Source organism: Morchella importuna, assembly GCF_003444635.1.
Source record: "Morchella importuna strain M04M26 chromosome Unknown Morimp01GS027, whole genome shotgun sequence".
NCBI lineage: Eukaryota > Fungi > Ascomycota > Pezizomycetes > Pezizales > Morchellaceae > Morchella > Morchella importuna.
Window position 1 is genome coordinate 367,889 of NW_025763424.1, and position 16,875 is coordinate 384,763.

The following is a 16,875-nucleotide window of genomic DNA, read 5'->3' on the forward strand; positions in this document are numbered from 1 at the left end:
AAATTTGGCTGTTTGAGTTATGTACAAGTACAAATATTTGGGGAGCAGTAAAAAAAAAAAAAAAAAAAAACAGGCTAGAATTCAAGCTCCTTTGAAATTTCCGAATCACCTTCAATTTCCACGCATTTGGCACACCCGACAGTCTACGGCGGGTTGCCGTAGAGTAGGATAGGAGAGCAGTATGTTGACTCGACGGTGGATGAGAAGGCAAAAAAGAAAGAATTAGTATTGTGACCTTTGACGCAATAAATCGACGATCTTCCTAACGCAGCTGAGTTGACCGCGCCTAGGAGTTTCGAGGGCGGGTGTGCTGCGCGAGGTGGTGGAGTAGAGTAGGTGCGGGGTCAATGATCAGTCAATATCTCATGCGGGATACCCTCGGGCCCGCAGAACCTCAGCCGCGGCCGTCTCGCGAGGAGCGGATCAAGCGAGGCTTAAACGGCTGAGACCGGCAAGTTATGCAGGAATCGCCGGCAAGGTCCATCTGTGTGTGTGTGTGTGTGTGCTATGTGTGAAACAGATCTTTTGCACTTGTTACGAAAGAACTTCACTAGCTAGGTAGTTGCGTGCGCACATTGTACCCTATCACAATGACTGACTCGGATGCCTATTATACGAAGTTTCCTTGGCCGGTACAGAAAAAGGTCCCCGAAATTAACAAGAGGGCTCTCCTTGCATTGGTTTTGTAATGGTAATGGGACGGATGGGTACATACGAGCTTGGGGCATTTTCAAGATTGTATGTATGAGTCAAACATTGACTCTGGCTAACGAATCGGAGTGGTTGTCTGGGTAAGGCGTGCTACACTTTGAATGACTTTGGAAGAGGGGAGACAATGATTGTAAGTGCTATAGTAGGTATTTCTTACAAATCGATATCTGAATCGTCAATGATGCCTAAAGGCCGACAAATTATTTTAGGATCACATCAAAAACCATTACACTATGGGATCATTGGTTATTTTCTGGCCACAGTGTCGGAGATTGGACCGGAAACAAACATACAGAAGTGTTTCTCGCATACCGCACTCCCATACTCTATTCTAGCGAGCACTGGCAAGGAGTTAGACAGACAGGTTCGATCGTACCACGGTGGTTCACAGAAGTCAGATTTCGGGGTGGTTTGAGATCCCAGCGATAGAAATTTCAAGACAAAGAAAACACTGGTGACGACGCTGTCCGACCCTTACTTCCCGCCACCGAGCTGCATAGAGACCGATCATACGATAGGCTAACGGTGGCGCAGAGTTATCGTGCTTCACTCTGGGTAAGGCATCCATCCAGGTCTCGGGGGGTTGGGACCGTGTGAGCACTCAGTTGTTTCGAGCACCTTGGGGGGTTCGCCGACCTTAGATACATGGGTTCGTATAGAAGGTTCACACTAAAGCGCCGGGAGGGCATGATATCATGGATGATTGATTTCATTGAGGATCAGATGAATAGCGCTCCAGGCCCTAACTAGCTCCGGTGCTACATCAAATCAATGATGGGATGGAAATAAAACGTTCATCTGTACGTCTAGAAATATCTAGAAAAGGTCTCTGAGTGGTACGATAGCCTTGCTTTTGGGTTTCCAGTCCGGCCGATCTGCATGTCCTACACAGAGACCCGCAATCCGGATTGATGGGATCATATATGTAAGTTGGCGCAAAATAATCCGTCACTGACGTAGAGCCTAGTAGCTGGTTCGACGGATTCGAGCGATGGATGATGTGGTGCATGTTCATGGTCTATCACTCGCTGGCGGTCGCCGGTCGTGTCGGCGGGTGTCCGGGTGCCAATGATATTAGAGCACCCGCGCAGTGGGTTGGAATCTAATCGGGCTTCTACATCTGGATGCGGCGCTTCAGCCCACGTGTTTGGTTTACTGGAAAGACAGTCGCCGGCCAACCCCTGCCGCCGTTCTGTTAAAATTGCAGACGGACGAAATTCCGAAAACCAGTTTCTCTAGCTCTCTGAACCAACTTATACCAGGGTATAACACTGCCTGCGCCGGTAATTCATGGTTTTGTGGGTCCGGTGTTTGTACCGGATAGTCGCAGCGCGCGGCGGCGGTCTCTAGCTGCCACGCCCGGGCCTGGGTGCCCATATATAGATACTCTTCGTCCGGTACCGATCTGCGGTTACCCGGTCGGCCGCCGTATCACTTGCAAGCTAGAGCGTCATTACAATTCGGCCGCACGGCGTCTTCGCGCGCCCGGCCGGTAGACTGCTTGGTGCGCTGGCTAGTTTGGTTCCCAGCTAGCTATAGTCCCTATCTAAATTTGGGCGGAAACCGCTAAATCGTCTCGATGGTGGGCGTACGGGGATTACTAGGATCCGGCGCCGCATTTGCTTGGCAATTGGCCGCGGCGGCCTAGTCCAATTCGACGTCAGTTCGGTCGGCCATATTGATATGTGCGCTGCAGAAACTATGGCTAAAGACAGACAAATTTTGTTTAGAGGATATGAGTCACAGCTAGGGATGTTTGGTTGATAGGATCCAAAGGCCAGTTCCCCCACCAGGGCTAGGGTTTTTTCGGCATCCCAATACCCAACACCCCAGACCCAGACCTCAATTCACCCCCGACAAGATGTAATTTGGCCGTGGCTACCAATACCAAGGAGGGTCAAAGAACATGTTCTAGAATTCTATCATGAGGGAAATCGTGCCCCGAAAGTGAGGTAACCTGGCATATGGATGTGGGTTAGGGTTCGTGGCTATCCCAAATCTTGTGAGAGACAGGGGCATCCTTGTATGTGGTGATGGGGCATCACGTAATAGAAATTGGGGTCATTGGGCTTTTGGTCTTGGGGAGGGGAATTAGGGGATTGAGGTGACTATGGTGGATGTGGTCTAGGGCTTTAGGTGGATTCGTAGGCTGGATGGATTTGGGTGGATATTGAACAGCTGGCAGAGTGGATTCTGGAGGGGGGAGTGGGTTTGGGTTTTGGGCCTTTGAGTAAGATGAAAGGGATAAGGAGGTATATTTTGATCTGGGGCTTTGGTTTATTTGGAGTATGGTTAGTAGATGGGGCTTGCTGTTAGTGAAGTGGAAGGACAGGGTTAGGGGTGGTTTATTCGGCTCTGTGCGGGGTGGTGATCGAATTATTACATGGGGCTTTAAGAGCGTATTCTCCATGAAAATAGGCTTCGGCCGGACATATATAAAATAACTCAAACAACGTTACGCCGTCTCGTTGGGTTTCGTCTGGATAGTTTTCTACTCGTACACATAAACCTTGAGCATTTAGGCCACTTGCCTTGAATAGAAATTTCTACTAACAAATCTCCTACGGCCATGGTTGGTGTGGTTGGTATCTTTGTCTTGAGGTGGATATTTGTTGTGGGTTAGGGTTGTCGACTCATACCTGTTGATCATTACCATGAATGGTCAGTCAAAAGTTATCTCTAAGGCTGTAGTCACAACACTCACTAGTATCTGGCACTGTTTATAAGGGGAATTCTGTATTTTAGATTTGGGGGGTGGGGGAGGTTATATGAATCGACCCGCCATAGAACCTCAAAACTCAGAGTTTCTGTATATATTGCCGATCCCACCTCACCTTGGTGAAAAATATCTTCAATTCCCCATTCTCGACACGCAGACCAAATAGAAAAACCATAAAACCGATAACTTTCCACATATACAGGGTTAGGGTTTAATACCACATAGTCTGCACATGCTCTGAGCCTCGATTATTATTGGCCCGGCCCTACAGTGTCGACGAGTTAGAAGCCAATCAGGGCAGAAGCAGATAGCACGTTCTTAACCGTATGTTGGCCTGTATGTACCCGTGATAAGTGAAGATTCTAGCGATCGAAGGGTTTGGACTGGTTGAGCATTAATTCGGTCGTGCTTTCTAATGATCTGGCTGGTCTTTAATTATCGCGCATAGCGGTCAAGAGAGTGAGTACCTATTGTGCTACCGCCCAAATGGTGTAGTTTGGCGTGCACTACGATGGATGGCGAAGTAAGTGCTAGCCTTCGAGACACAGGCACATACTACTCGGCGAGGGGCCAATCATAATGTGGCACATTATCTTCAGGGTTAGGGGTCCGGCCCAATCATTGGCCCCCACTGGTGATGTCGAGATAGGAAAGGCCTTCGGACTTCCTTGGTTGTGCTGCAACTGCGTTAGGTGTCATTATATATAAGTGTCAAATATATCATTGCCCGCCGAACATTGCCAAGTCTGAGATTGCTCGCGATCGGATATGGGGCTTGGCCAATTATACTGAAATACTCACTACTATGATCACTGAGCTGCGTTAGAGAGGTGGGTGTAAGTCTTTTGTTGTGGAGAAACAGTTACTACTCCTTTAACGAACAATTTTGTTAATGTTCTTGTGGCAATACATAGCCCACGATCTAGATACAGAATCTTCACTGTTGAAGTCTCGTCTGCAGCGCGGAAGGCTGTGAAGCCAAGTATAAAAACGATATTAGCATCTACAAGTCCCCACGACCCTTGATTAAAACGCCTACAAGAACAACAATGACAACTCCCACCGGCGCAGTGCACAGAGACGGGAAGACGGATGATAATGTAAGCACGCATTAAGAGTCACACATATGATAATGCAGCTTGTGCAAGCATACAATACATACACTGACATAACAGGCAGCACTGCAAGGCAAACCAGGAACCAAACTACACAGCAGTACCTATGTATCTACACCACACAAGGCCCATCCGTAGTACCAACGCGGCTAATAGCCGAACCACCAGGGAGATCTATTATTACATTGCGGCTCCAGTTCACAACCACGGGTGACAACCCATGACGCAGCGCACGTGACTGCGGCCAATCTTATTCCAAAGCACGGGCAAACAACACGCCGAGTCCTACAACGTACCTGCAAGGAAGGGTAAATTTCTCTCCGAGAGACATAGAGGAATCCCGTCCCCGTGCCCCTGAGCGCAGTCTGGTGGATATCTAATCTCTTCCGTTCACCGAGTGATCGACCATGACGCTGTTACTAATCCTACCCGTCCGGAATTCCGTGGGTACTAAGGCTTGGCGTCGAGGTCTAAGCCTAATTTGGGAAATATACAGGGGAGGGAGTTCTCTTGTGGTTCTTGTGGAACGGATAGGAGAGGTTGTATAGCCACTGATGAACATGGGGTTATGAGTTCGGATTTAGTGCTCGGGGTTATATATTTGGAGAAGAGAAGAGAATGTTCTGAGGGTTTATTAACAGGGAGGGAAAAAAAGTATAAAAGGGGTAGATATCTGGTGAAGGGACTTAGTATCGAACACACTCAGACTCAATTACTATACTACTATCAGATTACTACTCTACTACTTCTTGTTATCTTCACTTCAATATCATTAAAATGGCACCAAAACAGCTTCCCACCCGTCCTCTAGGAAAGAATGGTCCTCAAGTCTCCGCAATCGGTTTAGGCCTCATGGTTCGTGGATGGATAATTCGCAGTGTATGCTAGTATTGTTAGTATACCGATACTGACTTTGAAATACAGGGTCTCTCCATTGCCTATGGAGAGGTCGAGAACGACGAGGAGCGCCTCAAATTCCTTGACTATGCCCACGAGCAGGGCGAGACCTTCTGGGACTCCTCAGACATCTACGGCGACAACGAAGCCCTCATCGGTAAATGGTTCGCAACTCGCCCCGGAAAGCGCGACGACATCTTTCTCGCCACAAAATTCGGTGTATGTCGCTCTCCTCTATACCTAATCTGTGTACCCTTACTTATATTGCCAATGGCATGTTATAGATCAAAGTGGACCCAGCAACATACTCCATGTCCGCCGATGGAACACCCGAATACGTCCATTCGGCCTTCAACGCCTCACTGTCTAAGCTTGGTGTATCCTCAATAGACCTCTACTATGTCCACCGCATCGACGCCTCAACCCCCATCGAGCACACCGTCGGCGCAATGGCAGAGCTCGTCGCAGCCGGAAAAGTAAAATACCTCGGCCTGTCCGAGTGCTCCGCAGACACACTCCGCCGCGCATACGCTGTGCACCCCATCGCATGCGTGCAGGTCGAGTACAGCCCCTTCGCGCTCGATATTGAGAAGCCGCACGTGGACCTCCTACGGGCGTGCCGTGAGCTCGGCGTATCGGTTGTGTGCTATAGCCCGCTGGGGAGAGGTATCATGACGGGGCAGATCAAGAGTAGGGACCAGTTTGAGCCGACAGACTGCAGGCTGTTCTACCCAAGGTTCAGCGAGGAGAACTTTCCAAAGAACCTGGAGCTGGTGGAAAAGGTGAATGAGATTGCGGTGAAGAAGGGGATCACGCCGGGGCAGGCCACTTTGGCGTGGATCTTGGCGCAGGGGATCGATTTTATTCCGTTGCCAGGGTAGGTTCTGGACCAGGTCATTTGAGTTTGTTTTATCCGTTGGCTGACATGGGAATAGAACCAAGAAGGCGAAATATCTCCAGGAGAATATCGATGCTATTAATGTACAGTTGACACCCGAGGAAGTCGCAAAGATCAGGGAGTACTGCGAGAACTGTGAGCCCGCCGGCGAAAGAGCAGCTGCAATGATGAACAACATGGACTACGGCGACTCAGCCCCGTTGAAGTAGAGATATAAAAGTGATGGGTGGAGGGTAGTTGTCGAGTTCATGTATCTAGGGTAGATAGTGGGGTCTACTTGGTCGATAAGGCTTGTGACATATGTTGAGATTGTTAGGTTTATTGTTCAATAAAGATTTGAGTCAGAAGATGTAGCTTTAGAGTTAAGGGTCTGACAGAGCGAAGTGGCAACAAAAGCCGTTCAAACGGGGGCTTGAACAGGGTTTCGTTACTAGTAGAAAAGCGAGATTTCCAGTAATATGTGAAGGCTGTGTCCGAGCAATCTGTCGTGACCGAAAAGGGAAACACACCCACCACGGAGCCGCCTGGTCCTGCTCCGAGTGGACGGTATAAGAACACAACCTCTCACTCCATGGCCAGTGAGAGCCCGTGACCCATACTCACCAATAAGCGTTCCACCTCGGTACCTCAACACCAAATGGGGTGGTGTTTTTCGAGAGAAGACTGCTATTAGCCATCTCTGTCCAGGGATTATCTCTCGAGTGGTTGGTTGAATGGTAACGATACACATCAGAAGTTTCCCACAGAAGTAATTTTTGATTACACAGGCCTATATAGGAGCTATATGTAGCTAGCCAATTTTCCAGGTTTTGGCGGTAATTTCACACCTACTTTCAGGTATACATGTACTTGTATAATTACTCATCAAGCTCTCTGGTCATGGTGAAAGAACACTCAGTCAGCAGTAAAACCACACCGCTTCGATTCTCGCTCTGGTGTGCACGCATAACGGAAGTGATATGATAATCGGATAACTCTGGGCACTAGTCTACTATCTAAAGTAGATAGCAGGGGTATTAGGATGTTTTAATCCCGATTGGGATGATAGTAGTAATGCATATGGGGCTAGTAAGCAACTAATCAAAAGAGATGAGTGTGCATTATATAGGTAATCCTAATATTATATTAATGCGTTATCTTCAATATTGGGTCAATGACTATCTCGGATCTAGAGGGAAGCATGGAATCTATTGATTGCTGCTCTATAAGTCAATGATTTATCGGCCAGATGGGCTAAACAGCCAGATAAAGGTCTTCACAAACCCCCCAACCTCACCCTTCTCCCGCACCAGCAGCTTTTCTATCCCTCTCCACAAACCCCGCCTCCAGCACCTCAATCAGCTCATCCAACCTACGCACCCGCCCACGTCAGCCCATCCATCCATCCGCCCACAGCCCACAGCCCACCACCACACACCACAGGACGAAAGACCTACCTATCAACCACACAATCCGTCATCTCGCTCTCCGCCAGCTCCCCATTCACATCATTCCTCAGCAGCACCGTCGCCGCGCCCGCCCTCCTCCCCGCCGCCATATCGTCCATGCTATCCCCCACCATAATCAGGCTGCTCCCGCCATCCTGCAGTCCCCACTGATTCGCAATGTGCAGGATCCCCGCCGGGTCCGGCTTCGGCGGCCGGAACTCCCGTGTCACGATGGGCGAGAAGAGCTGGCCTTGGCAGAAGTTTGTGATCAGGAAATTGACCGGCGTGCTATAACACCCAACCCAACCCCACTTTCATCAGTCCAGTCATATCACCCAGCGCGGAGGGAGGGTGCGTGAAGAAATTAAACAGACTCAAAGTTCCGTGTACAGATCGCCTTCTGCACGCCCTTCTTCTGCAGATACTCCATCAGCGGCAGCAGCCCCCTCTGCGGCACCATCTTCACCATCGCCTCGCGCTCCACACTGCGGATAGACTCCATCGCTGCCTCCTGCATGTCGGGCGCCAGCGTGTAGACGTGGTCGAGTATGTCGATCGTCTTTGCGATCCCAAGTGCGGCGCGCATCTTTGCGAACATCCATGTCTGCGGCTCGCTGGGGATTCAGAAGAAATATTAGATCAATTGGCCTTTTTTTTTAATATTTATATGTATGTGCTTAATTAGGCGCTCAGTAAAAGATTAATTGCGAAAAACCGCCCTGCTGAAATGCCTGTTTTTCACAACACTTTTACTGAGCGCCCAACTACAGCTTCTTACTTAGTTAGCTAGTTACAGCACGAAACATACCACAGAGTCCCATCAACGTCAAAGACCACACCGGCGAGCTTGGGCGCCGTAGAGCGCGCGCTGAGGGCGGGGTTTAGCGGGGCGAAGCGGTGGCGGAGCGGGGGGGTGGCCATGGTGGTGATGAACCGTGGGAGGGTGCGGGAGATCATCGCGGCCGGGTGTGGTGAGGGGTGGATGAGACCGGGGTTGGGATTGGATGGGATGCTGGAACTGGCCGCCCCCACGTACCAGTAACGTTGCGAGTGGTGCCAAGAGGGGTTGACGTCGGTGGGTGGTCATGGGGGATCACTCGGTTGATTACTAACTAGCGAGTATATACTGGTGGATGTTGATGGCTGATATTATGGGGACTACATGTAGTGGTTGGTGGATCAGGAGAGATAGAAAACCTATGTTGGAATGATGCATGTGTAACTTCTCCCATCTGTCAGATAGCCATGTCTTAGGAAAGGATTTGTTGAGTTGTGGATCGTAGGTTTTAGCGGACCAGTGGAGTCAGTGAGGTATAGCGAGCGTCAAGATGCAAGTATTACTATAGCCAGTGAACCGGTGAGGATCTGACTGTCGCTACACTGTAGCGGTCAATCGCATTTAAGCGGATCTGGTTCCCATTGCATTTTCTCAGACCCATATGACGAGGTTTTGATATTGGGTGAATCTACTAAGCAGCTCCAAGCCCTTGAGTTCTTCATTTGTGAAGAGGACTCGATCCGCTTTCTCAGCAGACTCAGTGTGATAAGTTTAATTTTGCATCTTCCTTACATGTAGTATCCTTCTTTCTCTTAACATGCTCTGTCCTGCGCGGCAGACCATTACTTACTAGGAAGAGCCCCCCGTGCAGAAAAAAGATAAAAATAAAAAAGAATTGATGACGCCTCGATGGGGATTTGAACCCCAGTCTCCTCCCTCACAACAGTTTCACCTACAGGCTGACTTTTGAGAGGCATGCTAACCGACTGCACTACCGTGGCTTGAAGGGACTGCGTGTGTCGTGTATTATAGACCTAACGCCCTCTAACCCTCAGGTAGATGTACGTGCTTAGATGTACTTAACCCTTACCACTAGGGAGGCTCATAGAGGGCTAGCACCGTGTACTGGTAGTACGTGGGATCCACGAAAATCTAATCTTGGGGGCTTAGTTGCATTCAAGCCAGGACCCGGGAAACTCGATCCCGATGCGTGTTCTTCTCCAAGCTTGAGGGGGTATTTGCATGATCCGGTACGAAGTATTACTACACTTATGTTTAGACGTCGATGATCCTTCTCTCAGCCACACCGGTTCATCAATAACCGAATTAACCAAGAAAGGACTGGCCTTAGTACTCCATACTAAACCAAGCCAAAGCCTAAACCAGCCCGATCACGCTATCTAGGATTGTTTTGTCCGAGTCTCTTATAGTATCCCAAAGTAGTTCGTGCGTTTTCACGACCGAGAGCTAGTAGGCAACTTTTACTCGGTATTACACCTAGCCCTCACTCCGTGAACCTCTTTTGCTGTGAAGTCACCTTCTGTGACCCCTCCTATACCTATTCTGGTGTTTTCACAGTCTGTAGGTAGCCAGATTTTCTGGCCGTCGTGGGCCTAATATGTCTCCCTTTTTGCTCTGACGAACGAAGGGATATGAGGCGAGACGAAATCAACGAGATGGAGGTATGTAGGTAATGCGATTCGAAGCAGGTAGCTAAGAGTTATTATTAGCTAGGCTCGAGCTAGGGGAGGTACCAAGCATTGGAGGAAAACTATTTCTCTAAGATAAGCCACAATTTTACTGGACTATGATTATTGAAGTGCAGTGCTCCTGCGCGATCTCTCTTTTACGGCCACACCACTACATGTACTTACCAAGAGGAGCCCCCTTGGAAAATGAAAAAAGAAAAAAATAATTGATGACGCCTCGATGGGGATTTGAACCCCAGTCTCCTCCCTCACAACAGTTTCACCTACAGGTTGACTTTCGAGAGACATGCTAACCGACTGCACTACCGTGGCTTGGAGGGATTGCGTGTGTCGTGTATTATAGAGCTAACGTCCTCGAATTCTTACATGGGCGGGATCTGCCACTAAGGGGGCTCATAGAGGGCTAGCACCATCAATGATAGTCTAATCTTTAGGGCTGAGGAGCACTACACACGCAGCGTTTGAGGAGACCTGATCTCGGTGTGTGTTCATCTCCAGTAGATATCCATACCAGCTCATATGTAGCGACTCCGGGTTTATAAAGAGAGGGGTGATTGGCATAGTAGTCCGTACGAGCTAACTGAATCAGAGCTTAAACCAACCAGCACACGCTATTATACTGAACTATGAGTATTAGGGTACATTAAAAACGTACTAACAGACGACACAAATTCCATGGACAAATCCACACCTCCGAGTGATACACCATGAAGCACCCACAACGACAGACACGAAACGGAACAGAACAAGGCTGGTCTAGCGACTATCTCCTCCGGTTTATGCTTATAGAGCCAAGTTGAGATATTTCTGTAGCCCCGTGGCCTCATCCACATAATAAGTACATAGTATTCGACGCCACCCTCTCTGTAATACGAACCCTAACCCTGCCAAACAGCTATCCTCAACCCTCACATACACATGCACAACCCATATGGGCGGCCAGGCAGCTTCGATAGAGCAGCCTTACATCGAGAGGCAGATCTCCTGTCCTTTGTGGAACGACTTTCATTATGCATGGCTGGGTAAGGTAGCCTCTTACGCCCGCAGGGCTGCGATGCAATATATGGGCCCTGCGACGGGCGCGGATGCACACACGACGTCAAGGCATCTCGGTTTCTATGGTTGGGGGCTGGATTTACTCTGTGTCGATTGCAATTGGGTGGTGTTGAACTTCCATTGACAGTGTTGCATGTTGCATATTGGGCTAGGGTTTGGGCGCGAGGGTTTGGAGGAGCCAATTGGGAGGAGTGAGGACTCTCGGGGGTTTGTATACTTGGCTTTTCTAAATAAACTGTTATGGCGGCGGTATTCTACATGGAGCCAGCTCCTGTTCACTACGTGGAAAGAAGAAAGATAGAAAGTGCGAAGGGAAAAGGTAAATGAGATAGCAAACAAAACTCCGCGTTTCGTACAAACATCCATCAAATCATCAATCAACCAAAGCAAACTAGAGGACAAAAAAACGAAAACAGAAACTGGAAGAATATAGTAAACTCAGCTAATTGATTAACCAGCAGCCAAAGTTTTTATTTCTAAATAAAAGAAACAGTAAAGAGGGAAGAGAAGAAAATAATAGGAAAAAAGGGGGGGAAGGAGTAAACAATACATATATTAAGAAAAGAGTAGTGTAGTTTTTAAACTAGCTACTCCCGCCACTATTATCAGTGTCCTTGAGCTTCATCTTCCCCAATGCCTCCTGGGCCTCAGCGCTAGAACTGGCCTCGCCACTAGAACTAGCCTCTGCCACCTCTCCATCGTTGAGCGCTTCCTCGAAGCTCGGTACTTCATCCCCATCTGCCGCAGGGGCCGCAGAGCTCCCCTCCCCAGAATCATCCATACTCCCCCCTCTCACGACTCTACCCGCCCGCGCGCTCTCCCTCGCCCCTTTCGCCAACCACGCCTTCTGGTAGTCCGACCTCTCCTCATCATTCATCTGTTCCCAACCCGCAATCTTAACTTTATCCACGGGGGAATCCACCACATCTGAAGTTCTCCGCCCCGCTATATTGCTGCTACCCTCATCATACCCCGGGGCCTCCTCCTCCACATGCTCGCCTCCCCCGGGAGACCCCGGGTTTGGTATCTGCTCCGCAGTGACCGGGCGCCAGGCCGGCGGCAGTGGGAGACGGCACCAAGTGCATACACGCTGCTTCTCCGAGTTATCGTGGGGCTCCTCGCACCCGTCCGTTGCGCAGGTGTACTTATTCTCCAAGAGCTCTGCGCGCTCTGTGGAGCGACAGCGGGAGCAGAGCCATCCGTCTTTTGCGACGCAGAGACAGAGCGGCGGGGCCGAGGTGTGCGGCGAGTTTGGCGGGTGGGAGAAGTTTGTTGCAGACCAGCAGGAGTCGCAGAAGGTGCGAATACGATTTAGGAATGTTCCGGAGGTGCCGTGGAAGTCAGATTTCACAATACATGTCTGGGATGGGGGTTAGTGGGGTGATCCGGTGTGTTTGTGTTTCCGTGTGGGGGCCGGGAAATGAGCGGGGGTGAGCGGATGATTAGGCTTACCTCGCAGACGGGCATAGAACAGATTACGCAGTTCTTAACATTTGCACCTTTGATATGAGTGTTCTCAGAGCAGACGAGGGACGTCAGGGCGAGCAGTTCGGACCAGTATTCTGGCGATTGTAGGAGCGTTTCACGGACTGTGCTGGATGTGCGAGAAAGCTGGATCACTGTGCATGAATATACCCGTCAGTACTCATAAAAACGGGCTGGAATAGTTGTAAAAAAAGGAATCATACAGTCACCCGTCGTTAGGAAACTTGCAAAGCGCTTCACAATCGAAAACTGGCTGAGCATCATCGACAGCGGGTCGAAGGACGGGGGTGGTAAAGGATCATGATCCGAGTATGAGGGGGGTAGCATGATGTGGTATGTAGCTCTAGATGGTCCCTGGTGCTGGAGGGCAGTCAAGATAGCAGTCATGTAATGTTTAAACTTACCGTATGTTTTGGTGGTGTATCCGCTCCGTACTGTCTGGAACTAATAATCGGCCGAGTTATGGAATTGTGATGTTGGGGCGTTGGGGCCGGAGATGCTGCAGGTGAGCTGATGCGGCTGAAAAGGTGGGGTTGGGGTTGCAGAAACGCCAAGGCTGGGGTCCCCGTGGGGCAGCGGAATTTCGAGTGACGAAATCGGTGCTAGGGATTGAGTATTCGGAGATGTCTGTCTTTTAAATGAAGCGTTATCCTTTGCGGCATTGACATAAACAGAGTTTATGGTGTTTTGTGCTGAAAAGTCATTACCATTTGCTCGGCGTTTCAAGGTGTTTACCAGCACATGATATATAGATAAAACTTCTTCCCCAGAAACCACAACCCGATCTAGCGAAACTGATAAGTAAATCCATGAGCCAAATAGCTCTTCTATCTCTATCCGCTCTAGTTCCATGCCCATTCACACTAGCACCTTCAAACACCCTAGTGCTATTCATACTCCATCCACTCTTCAGCCCTTCTAACTCCCTCCAATATCTTCTCTAGTTTTCCTCTGACCTCGCCCACACTCTCATCTCCGTCCTCATCTTCAAAGTCAAAGTCCTCCTTCAGAAAATCTCTTGCAACCCTCTCAGCCTCCTCCAATTCCTTCGTTTCCCCGCCTGTTAACCTACCACATGCAGCAACCAGATCCTCACCTCTTGCAGCCAAGAGAATCAGATCCTCGGCCCTCGAAACAATCGCCGGGTCAATCCCGTTAAGGGCCGCACAGCAAGTTCCAAAGCTACTGGTGCTCCGGCCGAGCTCCATCCGATATAAATATGTGATTTGATCTTCCGTAGCCTCTGCATCGTGGTCAAGAAGAACATTCATGTGAGCAAACTGCAGACGTGGGTGCTCAGTGAGGAAGCCGTTTTCAAATATCTCATGGTAATGGGTGGCTGCAAGAACTTTTGGCCTCTCATCCCCGCGGTTTAAGAGGTGTTCGAATACCCCACATGCGAGCCCTGCACCGTCACTCGAGTCGGTGCCTTTGCCAAACTCGTCAATTATCAGAAGAGACCGACGTGTGGCTAGCCTAAGGCTTATCGCAATCTGTTGAAGGTCTATCATGAATGCACTTTGCACTTTGGAAACACTCTCCCGAGTTTGGATCCTGGTTAGGATTTTATCTGTCAGTCCAATCACTGCGCTCTCGGCTGGGACAAAGGACCCAATATGGGCCATGTAGACTATGAGTGCAACCTGTTTCAGGTAAATGCTCTTTCCAGAGTAGTTGGGTCCAGTGATAAGCATCATACTTGGCACAGTGGAATCGTCCTCACAAACTCGTACCGGCCTTACTGTCCTTGGTGGTGTAGCTGGATTGGCTTCGTCTGTGTCCGGAGTAGTTTCAGTATCTATACTCTCCGCCTCATCCGAACCTTTGCCTCCAAGAATATTGCTATCGTTCTCCACATAGGATGACACGCAAAGTTCTTGCAGTGGGTGCCTGTTAATGTCAATGATAGTTTTTACGTTTCTAGAAAAGTCAGAACTAGCGTACCGGCCCTTGGTGATCTTGATGACATTTTCATCAGTAATGATGGGACGAGAGTATTTGTACTTCTCCGCCGCCAGAGCCAAGGCCAGAAGGCTAATTATGCTTAGTCCAACCCGGCATCGTGAAAGGGGATTGCATGATCATACCAATCAAGCTCGGCAAAGACCATAGCACAATCTGTGAGTGTCTCGAAATACTTCAGCACCCTAACCTGTAATTCATGCACCAGCTCAATTTCCCTGTCTTCATAGTATCATCAGAAATCACTCGTCATCAACCGTCACACCCAAAGTACTCACCACAGATAAGCCCATACATATCCCCGAAGTATCCATCCATCTCTCTCATTTGCGGATTCTTATAATACCAGCTCGTCCCTGTACAGAACTGGAACTCCCAGTCTTGGCCCATATACACTGGTCTCCCCGCCGCATCATCCTCTCCGCCATCGTTACTACTACCTTCACGCGTGGGTACAACGATCAGATACCCCAACTGCGGGAAATAAATCACATTCAGGTTGATGGCCACGTCAGCCGGGATTCCAGCTGCGACTTGGCGTGCAACCTGCGAGAGCATGCTATCCATGCCATCGTACATCTGCTTCATCCGGTCCAGCTCATCGTCTACGTTCCTCATCACCACAACCCTGTGTTGCAACGCACTTTCGTCAAAGTCAATTGTGTCATGGATCAGTTGTCCTACAGCCTGGATGGCCTTGACATCGACTGAATCCATTAGTTTCTTGTAGATTGCTAAGCCTCTGACTCCGCTCATCTCTTGCAAAGAAGACCTGATTCTTAGTGCATAAAACGAGAACTTGGCCAGAGAGATCCATTCACCTCCACGACCGCCACTACCTAAGCCTCTCCGTAGACCTGAGAGGACTTTGGGGATGTTTTTGATGTAGCGCAGTGACTTGCCGAGCGCAACCAGGACATGGGAGTTGGAAGGGTGGAGGAATGCAGTAAGGGTATCATGACGGGACGTCAGTATGGAGAGCGAGAGACTAGGGCGTAGAAACCACTGTTTGAGCATGACATGGCCAAGCGGAGAGCGAGTCCCGTTCATGATTCCAAACAGAGATAGTCCCTCTTTGCCACGGCCTTTGGGGCCTTGCATATGGAAGTTCGGATGCGACTCATCCTCAAATATCTGCAGCGAACATATCGTATCCGCATTCACAAACCTACTCCTCGTTAGCCACTTTCTCCCATCACCACTGCATACATTCTCAGCCTGGCACATACATAACATGAGCCATACTCCACATCTCAATCTCAGCTACCAGAACTCCATCGCCCTCACCAGGACCCCCGTCAATACTAGCCTTCCTCTGTAAGTATGTCAACACGGCGCCAGCACACCCGACAGTAACCTTGCTCTCCACGTTGATCCATCCGGCAAGTCTTAGTAAATTCCCACGTCTACGTAACTCCCCTGATATGTCATGCATATCCCCAGGAGTCTGTATTGTGATTGAGGGCCCGTTGGATTCACCAATACGGATCGAGATAAGCTTGTTTCTAGCCGCATCGTACGAGAACTCAACAGTAGGGCGTATGGCAACGTGGTAAGGTGTTGCAAACTCATCTGGGAGAGCGGTGAGCAAAAGATATAAGTATATCTGCAGAAGCAAGTTGGACTATGCACCCTTGGGATCGGGATTAAGTGACTTATCAATTGTCTCATCAAACCTCGACGGCAGCAGCAGAACCGTGGGCTTGATATGGAACTTTACTACACTCACGAAGCTACATCAGTAAGCCCAACCAGAGCTCGCCACAGGAGCACTCACAAGCATCCAAGCAGTCCGAGGTAGGGAACTCAATATCCTCCATCAAACTTAATTTCTGCCCTGCCATCGAGTAAAACGCACACCCTATCTTCCTCCCTCTGTGGTCGACAGCCATAATAATACCCTCCGAATCATCCTCTTCCTCATCTGAAACGTCCTCTTCATCATCATCTTCACCTTCAATCTCCCTGCTATACGGGTTCAGCCTGCGTGATTTTGAAGTTCCTGAAGTAGCAGTGAGGGAGCTTCGAGTGGTATGAGAAGAGGATTGTGAGGATTGGCGGAAGAGGGGTTCAGAGGCGAATGCTACAGACGCTGGACGAGTGCGTGCCATTGCTGAA

General features: G+C 49.4%; 4 protein-coding genes across 4 annotated transcripts; 1 reads left to right on the forward strand and 3 right to left on the reverse strand.

Moving 5' to 3' along the window:
* Positions 1 to 5,322: 5,322 nt before the first annotated feature.
* Positions 5,323 to 6,549, forward strand: LAJ45_08020 (uncharacterized protein; the record flags this gene model as incomplete). The annotated part of the gene is made up of 4 exons (XM_046117574.1): positions 5,323 to 5,400; positions 5,470 to 5,661; positions 5,727 to 6,319; positions 6,378 to 6,549. The coding sequence occupies 4 exons, from the start codon at positions 5,323 to 5,325 to the stop codon at positions 6,547 to 6,549; spliced, it is 1,035 nt and encodes a 344-aa protein (XP_045969223.1).
* Positions 6,550 to 7,612: 1,063 nt separating this feature from the next.
* LAJ45_08021 (uncharacterized protein) lies at positions 7,613 to 8,724 on the reverse strand (the record flags this gene model as incomplete). Its single annotated transcript, XM_046117575.1, has 4 exons — positions 7,613 to 7,691; positions 7,777 to 8,055; positions 8,142 to 8,381; positions 8,576 to 8,724. 4 exons carry the CDS (start codon positions 8,722 to 8,724, stop codon positions 7,613 to 7,615), a joined length of 747 nt encoding a protein of 248 aa, XP_045969224.1.
* A 3,169-nt stretch (positions 8,725 to 11,893) lies between these two features.
* Positions 11,894 to 13,122, reverse strand: LAJ45_08022 (uncharacterized protein; the record flags this gene model as incomplete). The annotated part of the gene is made up of 3 exons (XM_046117576.1): positions 11,894 to 12,670; positions 12,763 to 12,929; positions 12,999 to 13,122. The coding sequence occupies 3 exons, from the start codon at positions 13,120 to 13,122 to the stop codon at positions 11,894 to 11,896; spliced, it is 1,068 nt and encodes a 355-aa protein (XP_045969225.1).
* Positions 13,123 to 13,682: 560 nt separating this feature from the next.
* LAJ45_08023 (uncharacterized protein) lies at positions 13,683 to 16,868 on the reverse strand (the record flags this gene model as incomplete). Its single annotated transcript, XM_046117577.1, has 9 exons — positions 13,683 to 14,224; positions 14,322 to 14,349; positions 14,439 to 14,685; positions 14,740 to 14,829; positions 14,883 to 14,979; positions 15,036 to 15,925; positions 15,987 to 16,329; positions 16,390 to 16,476; positions 16,535 to 16,868. 9 exons carry the CDS (start codon positions 16,866 to 16,868, stop codon positions 13,683 to 13,685), a joined length of 2,658 nt encoding a protein of 885 aa, XP_045969226.1.
* Between the last annotated feature and the right edge of the window lie 7 nt (positions 16,869 to 16,875).